General features: G+C 41.6%; 2 protein-coding genes across 6 annotated transcripts in view; one reads left to right on the top strand and one right to left on the bottom strand.

Moving 5' to 3' along the window:
- Positions 1 to 15,483, bottom strand: part of LOC125765909 (AP-1 complex subunit gamma-1-like) — a 29,286-nt gene extending 13,803 nt beyond the window's left edge. The window contains exons 1-2 of one of the 5 annotated variants that reach the window (XM_049431438.1): positions 15,233 to 15,483; positions 12,766 to 12,896 (exon numbers count right to left, since the gene is read on the bottom strand). In XM_049431438.1, the coding sequence (XP_049287395.1) occupies positions 12,766 to 12,821 (56 nt within the window). In that variant the 5' untranslated portion in view covers positions 12,822 to 12,896; positions 15,233 to 15,483. Of the gene's footprint in view, positions 1 to 12,765 lie in introns of all 5 variants that reach the window. The other 4 variants (XM_049431437.1, XM_049431436.1, XM_049431434.1 and 1 more) reach the window with 4 other exon arrangements.
- The window catches only part of LOC125765893 (protein purity of essence), a 267,808-nt gene that overhangs the window by 197,648 nt on the left and 54,004 nt on the right, over positions 1 to 16,156 (top strand). The window lies entirely within an intron of this gene.

Genomic DNA, 16,156 nt, shown 5'->3' on the forward strand with positions numbered 1-16,156 from the left:
TCGCGAGCAAAGGGAGGCGTCATTTGATTGGGTTTTTCGTGGGGATTGCTGATAAGCAGAAACTTTGGTGATGGTTTTTTGGAGGAATTTCTGAACGAATAAATAAATAACAGCGTCCAATTAAGGGTCAACTGTGTTCATTTTTTGTGGAGTCTTTTGGCATTGGATCCCGATCATTTTACTTATTTCAATTTATTGAAGGGCGTAAAATGTTTATTTTTTGTGTATCGTCAAGTGAATTTTACCTTTCCCTTTAATCAAATTTTGTGGGCAAAGCTATTAATTTTAATTATACTTATGCTTCGCACCTCTTTTTTGGGGTTGTTCCCTAAAGATCCCGGTACGTTTTAATCACCGCAAAAATAAAGGAAACTTCTCCCGTTGATTATAAATTAAAAACTTTCACCGAAGGGTGTTTCAATACGTTAAGACACTTTGGTTTTCCTTCTCGAAAAAAAAGACTTCAACGTTAACGCACGCAGATCGGAAATGTAATCATTTATATGTTTTTTGATTAACCCACCATGACGCGTTCTCGGTTTGGTAACAAATCCACGAGCTTTAGTTTTTCCAAGAAGGGGAAAAGTTTGTGTCGGATTAGAGATTGAAAATCGAAACCAAATCTTTCGACTCGTTCCTCGTTAATCAGCATGAGAATCAGTTGGCAAAGGGATGGTGCTGAAGGGAACCGATTTCGGTGGTGCTAAAAAGCAGCTGGACATCGGTTTTTGAGGTTGGTATTATTCGAAAACTTTGCTCGTTCAACAAGGCTGCGTCGAGCGTGGCATAGCATGGCCGTTGTTTGTTTGCCTTGCCGAGCAGGAGTGGTTTTTGGTGGGATGATGAATGTTGAAAAATAATTAAATTGTATTTGTGTAACTTTTGTATTGCAATAAAAATGAATTATTTATTACCTACAGTGCGTAACGTAGTTATAAGATGTATGTATTTTCATACATTTTTGAAAGAATTTAATTTCATAGAATATAGAAGAAAAAAACTTTGTAGAACATCCTTTTAGTCTATCTGTTCAACTATAATTTTCATTCTGGAAATATCATGTACCTCTATAGTTATGTTACGCACTGTATTATGTTATTTCTTCTGTTTTCTATTACATATTAGAACTAGTTCATGTAATCGAAATTTTGTATCGAAATCAAGCTGTTGTTGTTGTGAGCCTTCTCCGCAAAGCAATACATGACAAGACAAGCCATTTCGATTATTTTGAAATAGAACGTTCGCAATGGAGGCCCTCGTTCGTGCAGCAATCTTGAATGATAGAACGGATCATTTCCGTCGATCGATAATTCAATCAATTCTACGAAAACCTACTTGAAAAACCGGTGCACATATGCTTAACACAGAGAAAATATGCTCCTGCTCGTTTTTGTTCCCTTTACGATGCCAAATGTTCCAACTTTCCTGTGGAAAACTCCAACCGCTTCTTCCACAAAATCATCTCCATTTCTTTACCCGATTTTTCCCATTTCATTCACCCTCGATTTAGCAACAGCCCCCCTTTCAAGTATTTGTAAAACGTTGATGGGCTAAAATTTCGCCATTTCGTGATTATCGTGATATGCGATTAACAGACGTACCGGTAAACGAGCAAAGCAAACGATTATTTGTACCGTTTCAATTCGTCATGGTCGTGAGTTGGAATTTCGTCTTTTCCATTCCCATTTTCCACGGAATTCCTTACAAGTGGGGGGGGGCGAGGGGGAACATTTAAATTTGTCTTATCGTAAACGACAATCGAGTCCTTCCTGGTTGGTGTGCCGATCCAGGTGTCGTAAGCAGTGCTTCGAGATGAATAATCAAAGCAGATTGCCGATGGTACAACAAAGTGTTAAATAGTACGTACCTTCTCCCGGGGCTGCTTAGTGCCTGCCGGGGTGGAAAAAAGGCGGATCGATTATGCACACATCAACAAAAAGCCCTTAGTGTGTGAAAGTGTTGCACGCCAGCAGCCAACGAGGTGGAATCGATGTCGATAAAATCGATGTTAGGTTGTGGCTGTGGTAAGGGCGGACGACAACGGTTAACTATGGCTCACATACAAAGGCCGAAAGCCAGCTTAAAATAGTTTGCAAGCAACGGCACATTATTGCTGTGTTTTTGCCATTTTCAACAACATCAACTACGATGAATGCCGTTCACGGCACAAGATATGGCACAAGTTTTATGCTTTGCTTGCAACACACATCTTTCGCCACAAAACCCTACTTTGGCTGTAGCCGGATTGAACGTGCATTCTTATCGGTTGATAAGATACACCGTCACTTGCCAACCACTTGATGGTGTGTGTGTGCAACAGTGGATGTGTTTGTGAACTTCACTGCTGTGCCGGAACACAACCACGAGTAGCACAAACTTTCGCCATAACAGTGGTATCTCGTTGAGCTGTGTGTGGGATTCGAGGTGACTGTATGTTCTTGGGACATAAATGTCATCTCGCTGCACCAGTTGCACACAGCTTACCGCACTGTCTGGGCTTATCAGGGAATTGGTCTCTGTTACCCGGTTACCGCTTGATGGAAAGATGTAACGAAAAAGTTTAAGACAAAAACAAAAAACAATAAAAAAAACCCGCTTTTAAACCTTAGGGAAAAGTAATAATCTTCCACTGTCATCCCATCACATGGCCCTATGAGTGCTGTTGGTTTCAACATGGTTTGGTGTTTCAGGATGAAAGATAAGATTGTAAGATATCACACTACGAAAAGAGAAAAAAAAACAACCAGCCTGATTATAATGGGTGTCACCACCAAAAATGAAACCGCTGGTAAAGGATTAGTTACCACAAGTTGGTCACATTTTCGACACTTTTCAGCACCCGAAGCGGCACGAAGAATAAATAAAATTTTCCGAAAGTCAGATTAAGCAAATTTATGAAGAGAACCACGTCCTAATGTTGTGTACAAAAACTTTAAAAATTTGTTTATAAATCACTTTCAAAATATAATATGCAGAAATACTGTTAAAAGTATTTTTTTTTCTTAAAACGGCCATCTTGTTTATCGTAATCTTATATATTACCTTTCGCTTTAAAAAACTTATCCTCACATAGGTATAGCAGAGATTGTACAAGGCATTAATAAAAACACCCCGAAATTTAAATGGTAATGTAGTTCGGCTTATTACGCATTCAAATACAAATCAAACACGATATACTTTGGAACATGAAAACGGTCCCTTTGTTCACGTTATCAATATCTCTGCAGAAGGCAAAAAAAACGTAATTAATTCTAAACGAGATTCCCGAACCATGCCGTTAATCCTTTGGCATTAACCAGTTCGTGTCCTTTTTCCTCTTGAAATGAACATTTTGTGCGATTTTGGAATTAACTTTTTGGGGTGTTTTAAACGTTTTTCCTAAACAAATCCAAAATAAAAAGGTGTCGCTTTTTGCTTGCGTACGTATTCATCTTATCGTCGCTGAAGCAGTGGTCAATTCTGCGCCACAAAGGTTTTAATCATCGGATTCCCTTTGCTGGTTGTGGTGTGCTATTGCACGATCTTCACGTCTGGCTGTTGTACTGAAATCGCGTTGACAAATCGTTTACGAGCCAACCAAGCTGTCCTTTCCGTGTTGCTGTACATCCATCACCGGAAGGACGATGGGAACGAACCACGGTTTGCCCGGTTCCATCAGTTCGATAGTATTTACCGTAAAGTGAAGTGTTAATGTTGGCATAAAAATAAAATACGGCACATTTACCGGTCACGGAACGCAAGGAAATATCCGAATCCGGCGCTATTTGCCTTGCACGGATAGGATAGCGTCGGCTAGTTTCATGATGAAGTGTGATATGGTTTAACGTACCAAGAGGTCATCACAGGAAAGACGATGAAAACGGACGGCTCTTGAGTTCGGTCCGAAGGTATGAAAAGGAAGGTCATAGAAATTTATTACACCCGAAAAAATTCGCCTACATTTCAGCCGAGGCCCGGGTTTTCCACGGAACATTTCACCATCCGGCAGACACGGCAAATCGACCATTCAAGGGCACGAGACCGAATACGAACAATGTTGGTTCCTGCTATTCGTTTTAGCAGCATTTTCCGGTTAGCATTTTTTTTGGTTGCTCCTTCAATCCTTCCCCACATTTGACCAAATGGACCCGAACCCGGTAGAAAGGAAACATCGGAAGAAATTATGCATAAATCACAGGTTGATCAAAATGTTCGGAACCGGGTAAACCGGACGGGGCATAACTAGCCCTGTGACCCGGATGTGAAAATAGCAAAAATGCCAAACGACGCGTTGCATTCGGTTACCATTTCGTCCATTCGATAAATCGTTGTTTAACGTTGAAAATACATTTTCTGAAGCGAATACTAATGGCAAGGAATACATTAGTAGAAGTTATATGAACCGGTACGGCATCGTAAAATGGCTGCAACAGGGTAGAAACTGATGACTGGTATTACGATCGTTTTTGGAGGGGGAAAAGGCACACACACACGCGCGCAAAAAAGCACAACATCCCTCCAACGCTAAAGGAAAGCTCATTAACCATTCGTTCTATTTTTAAAACGAATCATCATCAGCAAGGGGAAAACAAATTTTCTTTGCCGTGCTCTGCTTTCCCTTTTTTTATGGCTCGATTTTCCCCCAATCGTACACCGCAAACATAAAATCAGTTCGGGGAATTGGATTCCCCTTGCAATGGAGACGCCTGGTGGATAGCCTTTTTAGTGGGCTTAGAGGATTAAGCGCAAAACAGTACGATCTTTGCCCATTTTTCTTGATGATTGCTCATTTTGTTTTGAAGCTGTGTGTGTGTGTGTGATTTTTTTTATTACCACAAAGTACGGCATCGTAAAACAAGGTGCAAGGTGAGGGTTTTGATGGTGTAATTTAGTTACGTAGCAGTAAATATGGGATCAGTATGTAATGGAACGGGGTGGGTAATGAGTGTTTAAAAAGATGTTTTAGGCAAGATTTTAAAACAAGTTTAGTGATAAGGAAAAGGATGAAATGCGAATTGTTGAGCGGAGTGGTATGATAAAAATTAAATTAGATAGTGTCGATATTTACAATGGAGGCGCCTGGTGGTTTGTTCTCTGCACGACAGGATCGGTACCAAACTTTCCCTCTGGGGTGACAAATAAAGTCAAGCAAATGACATACTAAAACTTACTGATATTACAACGATAAATAGTACTCGAGTGTACTCATGTCGAGCAATTGGACGATATGTAACGTAATTAAGAACTTTTAATAAACTTACTTTCATGTCGATGCAGTTACCGTTACAATCAATCACGGTAACCGAGTAACCGACACCTGTTCAAAGGAACTGCCATGGCACATTTCGTTACGTGTAAATGGTGTCAACTGTACAATTACGCACCAATGTAGCGTTAAAAAACCCTCTCACATAAGGGTCGCTCATCCCATTGCCCGTACCATCGATCGGAACTGTCACCGTGTGCGATGTACCCTTTTGCAACTGTTAGTTCAATGAACCAAAGATCACAGCCACGGGTAAAGGGAAAACCGCAAACGAACTTTCGTCTCCTTCCGTCCTCCCCCATCACGACGCTTTCCCAGAACAGCGGAACGGTTCTGCTGGAACCGTGCAGTAGATGACACCTGATGGTATTTTAGCGACAGCGTCGGTTTGTTAGTTGTGGTTTCTTAGCATTAGTTCCCGACACGGAGCTAATTAAGACGGTACGGGCTAAAAGGGGTGTTGCGCTGTGTTGCGCTGAAAAGTGAAAGAACACGTCCGTGTTGAGCAAATAACAAATAAGGCAACTGAAGCGTTCGTGCTTATTAAGTTTGTTATTGTACAGTGGGATTATCCACTTGTCTGTGGCTGTGCTGTACGCAGGGGCAAAAAGGTGCCAGTAACGAAAACTGGTTGCTTTAGAATTAAAATGATTTTTAATTATTTAGTTTTAAAAGGTTGTCCAAACTCTCCAAAGACACTCCAAATCCAACCAGTCAGTATCTACCATGCTGACGTCATAGTGTGTTCTTCCGTCCGTTCGTGTGTTCTTCACCTACACTCTTAAGCAAAGCATTTTCTCGCCTCGGCAATCTTTGCACCGGAACCGACACACCGGTTTTGGGTGGTGATGGTGATGGGATTTTCGCGTTCGATCATTAACCACAAGGCACACGTTACTTGTGCCGGTTTGTGCACGCTCCGAACGTCTTCTGTGCGTCCGGTGTGCGCAACGGAGAACGCTCTTCGCTAATGGCATCTTACGTGCAGCCCGAAACCCGAGGAGCCTTCATTTGGTTTCTGCACAAAATTTTCGAACGCTGGGTGTGTGTGTATGTGTGGGAACCCTCATTTCAGCGTCTGGTTTTTGGTAAGCCACGAAACAAGTCAAAACGCGGATCTTCCCTGCAATCAACTTCACCAGAGGAGAAAAAAATCCTTCCTAATGGATCGACTCAAAGCGCACCGGATACTACAAGCGGGTGAAGGTTTAATGGAGGGATTTTTGGTTAATATTTCATGTGACCATTGAACCGTTTTCCGTTTCTCACTAGACTACGTTTCTCACTTCCTACACGCGAGGTGATCTTTAACCGAGCAACGGAATAAACCGCTTTTCGGGAGACAGAATTATTTCGGAATGGTTCTTTCTTTCCTTCGTAAGCTTGTTGACCAACAGAACCAACAAGCAGCGGATGAAAATTATGTGGAAAATGTCCATTTCCAGCCCATATGTGTTTGTGGTTCTCGTGTTTGCGTTTTGTGCTCGGTGGCGTTGGTCTGCGTCTGTGGCTTCGGACTAAAACAAACGATTAATTATGTTTCAAAGCACGGAATCTGGCAGACGTTGTCAGGGATTGTCATTCACCCAGCCCGGATTCTGGTATGCTCATCGCCTTCGGAGTTATACGCAGCGTGTGACACATGTGTATCTGGGGAACATGCAAACGTCGGACAGTAGAACAACCCCGTCAGATGTCGCCAGACAACTTTGAACGGATTAAAACAATTGAATCGGAAAGGATTTGGTTATAAATTACGTTGGTCAAGGTTGAAACAGTCGGACGGTCTTTCTTTGCCCGGGGGAGTTGTTTAGGAAAGAGAGGTTGGAAAATCAAACAATTCCACATGGAAAATTTTCACTCCTACAATCGTGTCGTGATCTCTCGGATGTTCTCGGAAACGAAGAGAATTGGGTGGAAAAATTGCACGTGCTCTAATTTCGAGGACAAATAGAAACTTTCCTACAACCAGCAGAGAACTGGTCAGCGAGTTCCGACCGGGTGAAACTAGTGTCAATATTGGGCGGAAGGAGGTAGGTGTCATTTTTCTATTTACCCTGTTAAATTGCCTCCCAAAGATGGGGGTATTTTCTGGCAAGTTTCGCCCCTCTCCCCTTCCCTTACATTCCTGCCCTTTAACCGGTATCTTAAGCGAAGTTTTTCTCTTCTCCCTATCTATGGCCAGCATATTTTCGTCATATCTTTGCATCCACATTCTTTCACCGAGTCCACTGAGTGTCGATATTAATATTGTTACAGCATTCGGAACAAAACAGCACGGGCAAAGCAACAAGACACAGTGGATGTGACCTCCTTAATCCTTCTCATTGGAGCGTATCCACTTTGATGGTTTTTCTTGTGCTTTTTCTGTGCTTCCTTACCGTACATACCGAACTCGAGTGGTCAATCACTATCGCTTTTTTGCTACCCACAACAAAGATAACGCAGCTACACAGTTACAATGGGGGGGGGGGGAGGCTGAGAAGGAAAACTCGCCGTACCATTAAATGTAACCTAATCAGCTGGAAAAGATTGGCCATGTATTGTTTCATGCCTGTTCGAGCGTGCAATGGCAGCTGGAAGGAATATTTTGTTGTTTCTTTTTCTGTTCTCCTTGGTACAATTCATCGAACTGAGTCACACATTATTGGAACATTTATTTGACCAATAAATTGAAATTGGAGCTGGCTAAAACAAAAGCACCAAATTGCTGAGAAAGAAAGAACGTGAAAATTCTATTTGTAAAAGCATGGAGTAAAAGGAAAACTCCCATTAGCAAACTAAAACATTTGCTTCACTAGCCAACTGTTAAGTAGCCTAATAAGCTTATTATAAGCTTAAAAGTACATAAATTCAATTCGATCATGATTTACTTCGTCGTGATTTAAGATGATCCTCTCTGTTGTATTTTTCGATCATATTTCCCTTGGGTGGTCTGTTATTATCATCGTTCAACACGATTACTTGCCAAAGCCCCCGATAAGTGCCTTTAGCTGTCATGTCCCAATGGTTGAAGGTACTCGTGGCTGTACAGTGCCCTTGTCGATTTGGCATCAAATCTTCTCGAGTGCGGTGTACATTACAAATCGTTCAACTCAACACGCCTCACCCGAAAAACGAAACCGAGCTCTCGGTGATGGAATGGTGGTAAGGAATTTTATTTAAAAAATTCATCTCGTTACCCTGGCGTGATTGAATTCACGGCACACGATGGCATACGATCGATTCGACAAACATCTTCCATCCATCGTTTTTTTTTTTTTTGGGGAAGTAAAACGACCTCCACAAGAAGCTACACTATTGACTTTCAAATAAGCAGCGAAAGCAGGGAACACTTTCCATCATTGCTCTCTCGCGGCCTGTCATTCGATCTGCAAATCGGAAATGGAAAACGATGTAGCGGTAGAGAGACCAGTCGCGCATTTTTGCCAGTGTTGGATATCGATCCACCCAAAATGGGCCACTAAGAAAGCGAATGAAATCGTGCGATGAGATTGGTTTGGATTGTTTTAGAGGAATAAACGGCCATTGATGTGCGACACGGTGAAGGCGATTGAATGGTTCTGATAGGTATATGAGCTTTAGCTTAAATAATCATACTTATGAAGTCAATGGGTAATTTTCCACCGAAAGGAAAACATGACCAAATTACAATGGCCCATTATTTAGGCAAAACACGCATAAGTGAATATTAGAACATTGCATGCGAATGGGTTGCAATTAGCATTTTCCTTCTTACGACGTAGACGGAAAGCATGCATTAGATGTGTTGGTAAAGTTTCGCCAAACGAGCTTTTAACACCTGTAGGCGGTTGCAAAACAGTTGTTAAATTTTACAACCTTTGAGTACATATTTTCGGGAGGCAAGTCTTCCTTTTCGGGCAAGTTCCATTAGAGGAAGTTGTACCAAAATTAATTCAAATTGAATGAGATAAGTTGTGCGTGGAGTTAGATTGCGAAGATTTCCGGTGAATTCTTATGAGTTAAATTGTTTTTAAACCGAGAATCCTAACGAATTGTTGGGTTATTGCAAACATTAAGTGTACATGAAGTTTGTTAAAGGTTGCATAGCTTAAATAATGTGGTTTTATTCATCAAGAAACTACATAACAAATCAGCTCCTGAAGCAAAGTTGTTGATGACGATATACTTCTGAAGAGAGGATAATAAGTTAATAAAGTCAACACATAAGGGATAAGTAAATGTCTTCTACACCGACTTGTATGTAGCAAAACATCTTCCAACAAAAATTCTTCTTTCTTCCATCCAAAAATTCAGCCATCAACAACACAGCAAATACGACCAAAGTTACTATATCTGTTACTCCTCCCCACGGGAGAATAGATTACGTTCTCCCTCCCCCCATAATGCTGCGAGAGGAAAAAGTTTATTCTTATGACCCATAGCAAAATGCCTTTTTGACCGTCGGAATAGCAGAAATCAATAAACCCAGTAGAAATATAGTCGCATATTTTCTGTCTTTTCTAGCCGACTTATGTGGTGCGTTCCCTTTTACCGTGTGCTATTAATATTTCTTCTATGAATCGTACACCAAGTGGCCCATCAATATCAACCACTCAACCGGCTGAGCCGTCGGATTTCGCGATTCGGTCGGAACCGAATACATCAACCAAATGGGGAAACAGTGAAACACGGCAATGTTTAGAATGCGGCAAATTCGACTCACTAGCGGTCGAGAGGTGTGGGTCCGGTGAAGAGAGTGAACACAAAAAAAATCCGCAAACAATTTCCGTCAACATTTGTTCCCTGCGGACACATTTTCCTTGGGAATGGGGAGCGTTCGTTGCGTTTGCTATCGTGTTTTTATTGCCCACAAGAAGAAGAAGCTAAAAAAAAGCATAAAGAAAGAATCAGCTCAATACACAGTTAAAGACTTTAAAAGTAAACCACAAATCGGAACGAAGCGAAGCATACAGTGAGGAAAAGGCCAACGAAAAACACATCATGCCTGAATAGGCATTCGTAGTAAAAGTTGTTGGAAGTTGTTTTCACTGAATCCCTCACCCTTGTAAGATCGGCGCTTTGGCTACTGGAAGTCGAACGAAGCAAATACGTACATACAGAGACGCACCTGACGCCCAGGGATGGTTTGGAGCTGAATCGATCCGGTACGATTGATGAACCACCGAGGGAAGTGAAATATTCCACACACGCGTGTGTGTCTCCCCTTCAATCAAATCAACCCGGATTCAAAGTTAGTCCCACATTTTGCTGCTAGATGTCTGTGCCGGTTGAGAGGAAATGGCAAGAAGGAAAAAAAGGAAATTACCACAATCGAATAGAAATGGAGAAAGTGATACGAAACAGAAGATGAAACAGATGGACAAGAAAGCAGAACATCCTTCTGATGTTTTAGAACATACGGAACCACTGGGGAATCAATTCTCCCAGTGAAGAAAGGTAACTTTTATTTTCTCAAGCAATACTGACAATGTTATTGATTGCAACCGATAAAACTATTTGCAAACCTTTTTTGATGGAGATGGTGCGTTTCATTATAACGTCTTTACCGTACATTGTTTTACGATCGAGGGTAATCGATAGACGAGAATGGTTGAAAAACTCAGGAAGTAATTATTCGGAACAGCAGGAACAGCAGGGGTGAAGGTGTGATTTGTTTACACAATTAAGCTTCAATTGATTCAACCTGATCTGATAATTGGTGCGTTGTTAATCTAACTTTGAAATTGTAACAAATCATTAACATCAGCAATAAGGAACATCATGAGATGGAGCAACTTGTTGAAGAATTCCTCGAAGAAGAAATACTTTTAAAGAAAAAGATCGATTGAAACAAACCAATTCTTGTCAAACAGTTTTAAAAATCCTCTTTTTTGACAGTTGTAGAGCAGGATTTGACAGGAAAATAATCTTGAAAGTCGTAAGCTTGTTTGCCCTGCAAGTTTGCGCGGAAAGCTATCGATGTTTCAGCTTCCAAGCGTCAAAACTCATACAAAAATATCAATTGAAAGTATCGAAAATTCCATTATCAATAACTTTTAAAGATCTGGTAATTCTTGATTATTTAAAGACACAACAGCGCCCCAAAAAATAGCTCAAAGTCTGCACCAACCACCAAGTCTAAAGACGATATCACTCCCAAGGGTTGTTCAGGACCTATTCAAGAGGGTTAGTGTAAAGTGTTAGTGTAAGGGGCGGCCCGGTGGTGTTTGTGATAAACGGCGCCGGTCTACACGGCAGGACCGGGTTCAAATCCCATCCGGACCGTTCCCCCGTAGCAAGGACTGACTATCCGGCTATGTGGTAAAATAAGTCTAGTAAACCAGAAATGGTCGGCGTGACCTGTAAGGTCGTTAAAGCCAAGAAGAAGAAGTGTAAAGTGTTACACAACAGGGAGATTGTTTTGGTCTTGGGCTAGAACTCGTAGCTAAGTGACGTTTATACTTCTAGAAACTTTTTGAAGATCTTCAAACATGTCTAAGGCAGTTTCATCAGTTTTGCTTCTAAAATATTCAGTCCTGCTTTAGAAACTAACGGTGCAAGTTAACACAAATTGTTTAAAACAACGAAACCAATGTTCTAAAACATCATAAAAAAAGCTCTCGAACATGGAAATCCCGACGAAACGTTAAAAATCAGTTACACATTGATGGGAAATTTAGCCACCAGTGTGTGTTCCCGTAGCTTAATGTTTGCAAGAAGCAAAAAAATGCAACTAAAAAGAAATGAATCGACTGTTGCATTTTTCAACAGCTACACCAACACTACACAGCGGGCAATCGGCTTTCGAGAGGTTTCCCTCGCACAAGAGCCTAGCGTATGCGTTATACCCGGTTTGAAAGTCGTTCTAATAAAATATTGAACCGCATGGTACACACCCGAATGCGCCATTGCAACGAAACGTTCGATCGCAGCCGGTCGCTAGTTCCGACCGGTGCAGCGTGGCTTTTTCGCCGAGAAGCACTTTTCATATTTGAATCCTGAGAATTTGGATCCACGGTGAACCAAGCGGGTGGATGCTTTGCTGCATGCAAACAGGATGAGGAAAAGACCAAAAAAAATCACAGACTAATACACTGTACGCAGGAAGTAGAGAAAGGAAGCGAACGTGACGGATATTGGATATGGGAGGAAGTGCCCAACGAAAACGAAAAAATAAAACACACACACACACGATTGCCAGTTGTGTAGGTCAACAGGCAAAAAGGTCAACAAGCGCATACCGTCTTCATATCCATTCTAAGGGAGTATGAGGCAAAGGCAAAGGGAGAGAGAGAGTAGAAGATAATGGAATAAGAAGCAGAAGTATCAACAATAACAGAAAAAAAACTCACCTACACATGTGCATATAACAACAAAAAACACAAAAACCCATAGTGGAAAACTTTTCCACCACCGTAGTTAGTCACGAAAGTTTTTCCTTACTACACACGCGACTGTGTTCACTATGGACGTATGTCACTTCCTCAAAGCTGTTGTACCCTCATTACGGGACGTTGGCGTACCTTTCGCGTGTACTTTTTATAACGTATACGTACCTTCGATTGTGTTCCGGCGGTAGAATGCTCCAGTCGGTTTCATAGTACGGGTACATGGTGATGACGTGGTGTTTCGATGTCAACCGAGAATGTTTAAAAAACTGCTATCGAAACACTGCACTCTAATAACACTAGCAATTGTATATGTTTAAAAAAAAATACTCTCTTTAATTTCTGTTAAAACAATTTCTTATCACACACACACACAAACTATGCCACACTGTAACGACAACAAAAAAAACCCACTTAAACACCTTAACTCACACCTTTTGCATCCACTTAAGCTGAAATAAATTATTCCGTCTGCTGATAAAGCGTAGCAACAAATCGAGAAACACTAAGAAAGATCGGTAAAATTACCATTGGTTCGTGTTGGGTACCCACGCAAAAGCAAAAAGAAAAAAGAAAAACGAATTTAAACAGCAAAGAAAATGTAAATGTTGTAATAGTGTTTTGTTTGTAATTCTCATTTCCTTTCCTTTCACCACTTAGGTACAAACATTTCCCCCGTCTAATGCTTGACCGGCTTAACCGTGTGTTGCTGAAATGCTGAGATGGATGCTTTTTTTTCTTCTTCTTTTTGGTATTCATATAAACACCCTCTTAATTAAATTTTAACCACTTTTTCCACCGTACTTGGGAAGAGGCCCGGTAAGGCACACATCATGTCCCAGGGACACTTTGGGAAAGGTTTTTTTTTCTTTTCGCGATTTTCATCACACCTTTGATGAAGAGAAGCGTATCCCGGGTACGTGTTTGCGTGTATGACCTCACCAACAATCTACAGGCTTCAACCTGAAAGCAACGAGCTGAAGTGGTTGCCAGCTGCAGTTACTTTTCCGCGTCAAAGCAAACGTAACGAAAAGTCACTCAAGCGTACAGTTCCCACCAACGGAAGAACGCTCTTTACCTTCCGCCGTTTTGAAAGACGCCTCTTTTGTCCTTTTTCAGGTGGTTTGTTGGCATGGGTTAGGAACCCATGCCACAGGGATGTAATGTTGCAATATAGTGGCAACACAAACCTCGCGAAACAAGCCTCGGGGTCAAGTCTGCAATCCCCTGTGTTCCATTGTATGACGCGTTCAATGAATTACCATCCACCGGTTTTGTGTGAAAGCGCTAACCCTTCGAGCTCCGATCACCACCGACCACCGGGACGAAGAACTAACTCCCTGCAGCCAACACACGTGCAAGCCACGTTGATGTTTCTGGCGTCAGTGAACACTGGGAGGCGCGCGCGCGCGCTCGTGTTGGTAATCGAATACAACTATACACCGGCCACAACCTGCGGGTAAATTACTCTTTATGGCTTTAGTGGGTCGGGTTTTGTAGGTGGTTTTATACACAGGTCTTCACCGCGAACGCAAATGGAAGTTTGTTTTTTCACTCCAAAATCCTTACACACGAATGACGCCCCCCGAGGGTAAGAGGATCAGTACTGATTTCGCACGAGTTTCTTCCCGTTACATGCGGCTTTTTGGGGGGGAGCCGCATTGTCGGTGAATGAATGCGCACGGTATACACAATACTTGAATGCATAAATAAAATAAAGTAGAATTAATTCTTCTTCCATCCACCTTTCTACGCGCGATTGTGAGGAAAGGAAAGCTACGCAACATCCTGCTAGTGTTGCTAGTGGAAAATTTGAAACCAAGGTAGAATAAACTCGTTCCCTTGTAAACACTTTTGCAGCCCCAAAACAAAACCAAAAAAAAACACAACAAAACACATCTTCCCGTCGAGGCGTGAAGTTGAGCGAAGCTGAAAAGATTGTACGGCGGATCCGTGGATTAACGTCCGGGAAAAGAAGTGTGCTATTCACGGGTGTAAAACTCATCCACCATTCCCCTTGGAATGGTATGCACGTTTACCTCGCAAAACGGAATTTGTAACCATCCGGCCAAGAAATGGCAACCGGCGAGCATTCCTTTACGTAAAGGAAATTCTAACACGAGTATGATATTTTTCTTCCTGCACACTTTCGCTTTTTTTTTCATTCCTTCCTCCTGCTGCACATGCTGCAACAAAATGCACACTCTTGAAGGATAAGAAACGTTAGCCAAACATTGCATCAGGTTTTCTGTCGGGTTCACCACGACACGAAGCATCGCCGTAATTATTCCACTTTAAATTGGTTTTTGGTAGCTAATTTCCATGCGCCTTACGTGAGACGGAAAAACACTTTCCTGGTGCACTCCTGCTAATGCTTGCAGATTTTTCGCGCGATTTACATAAAATTGCACTTGTCCAAAGTGTGTGTGTGTGTGTGTGAGCAACTTGCCGAAAAGTGATCCGTTTTTGTTTTTTAGTTCTTCCTCTAAAACGTGCTGGAAAACACACTCCATTCGTATTCTGGATGAACTTTACACAAACCGCAAGATAGTGTAAAGAAAATAAAACACTCGACCACTACACGACAGGAACAAATCAGCCACCTTTTGTGAGGGGATAGATAACACGAACCTACCCCCTGTTTGTTGCAACGGTAGATAACACTTCGCAAGAATAAAAAAAAACTCCGAAACACCGTCGAACCGTTGGACAACCGGTTATCGGGAAGTAAGGATTTAGCAAATGGGCGCACACCGGAATAGTCGTTGATGGTCCTGTCCGTAGCACGTTTTTCGCTAGACTAACTTTCGAACTTCTTGTGTGCACGACGAACCTGCTCGAACTGAGCAGCTGTTCTGGTCGGACGGTTCATTGGTAAAACTGCGGCCCCAAACAAACCGAAGCCATGGTGATAAGGGTGGATGAATCGGATGAACCAAGCCGTGCCCACTATGGGGAAAGTCTCCCATTACGAAAGTCCACAATTTATTTGCAATGCAGGTGGACATATTACTTTCATTTTTTATAGCAATATGTAGTTAAGTTGCGATATACTATTCGTATATTTGATAGTGCTTTAAGGTAAAAGTTTGCATATAAAGGAGAAGAGAATAATTATATTTAAATAAGCTTTTCTTAGATCCTGCGTTTGCGGTACTCACGTGCATTTTGTTAAAAAAATAAAAGTTCCAACATTTTAAAACAAAACTGAAAGAAGATCCTTTAATCTAACTAGTAAATGACCCCGAGCAAACTTCGAGAACGTAAGTATTATCCAAGGATGCACAAAACTATGGAATTATTGTACTTTTTGACGAACGGACGAACGGACGAACGGACGAACGGACGAACGGACGAACGGAGAATCGAACGACTGTCTGTGTAGGGAAGTCGAGAATAAGAAGCACAAGGTCATGATGGGACAGCCTCAATTGAAATTTAGGTCTGACTTTAGGCTGAATTTAGGCTGAAATTTATTAAAAGTTTAAAGGTAAGTTACTAAAACTAACTCTGAATACGGCCTGACCGTTCATAAGAAGCAAAAAATTAATAAATTCCC

This window comes from Anopheles funestus, chromosome 2RL, assembly GCF_943734845.2.
Source record: "Anopheles funestus chromosome 2RL, idAnoFuneDA-416_04, whole genome shotgun sequence".
Classification (NCBI taxonomy): domain Eukaryota; kingdom Metazoa; phylum Arthropoda; class Insecta; order Diptera; family Culicidae; genus Anopheles; species Anopheles funestus.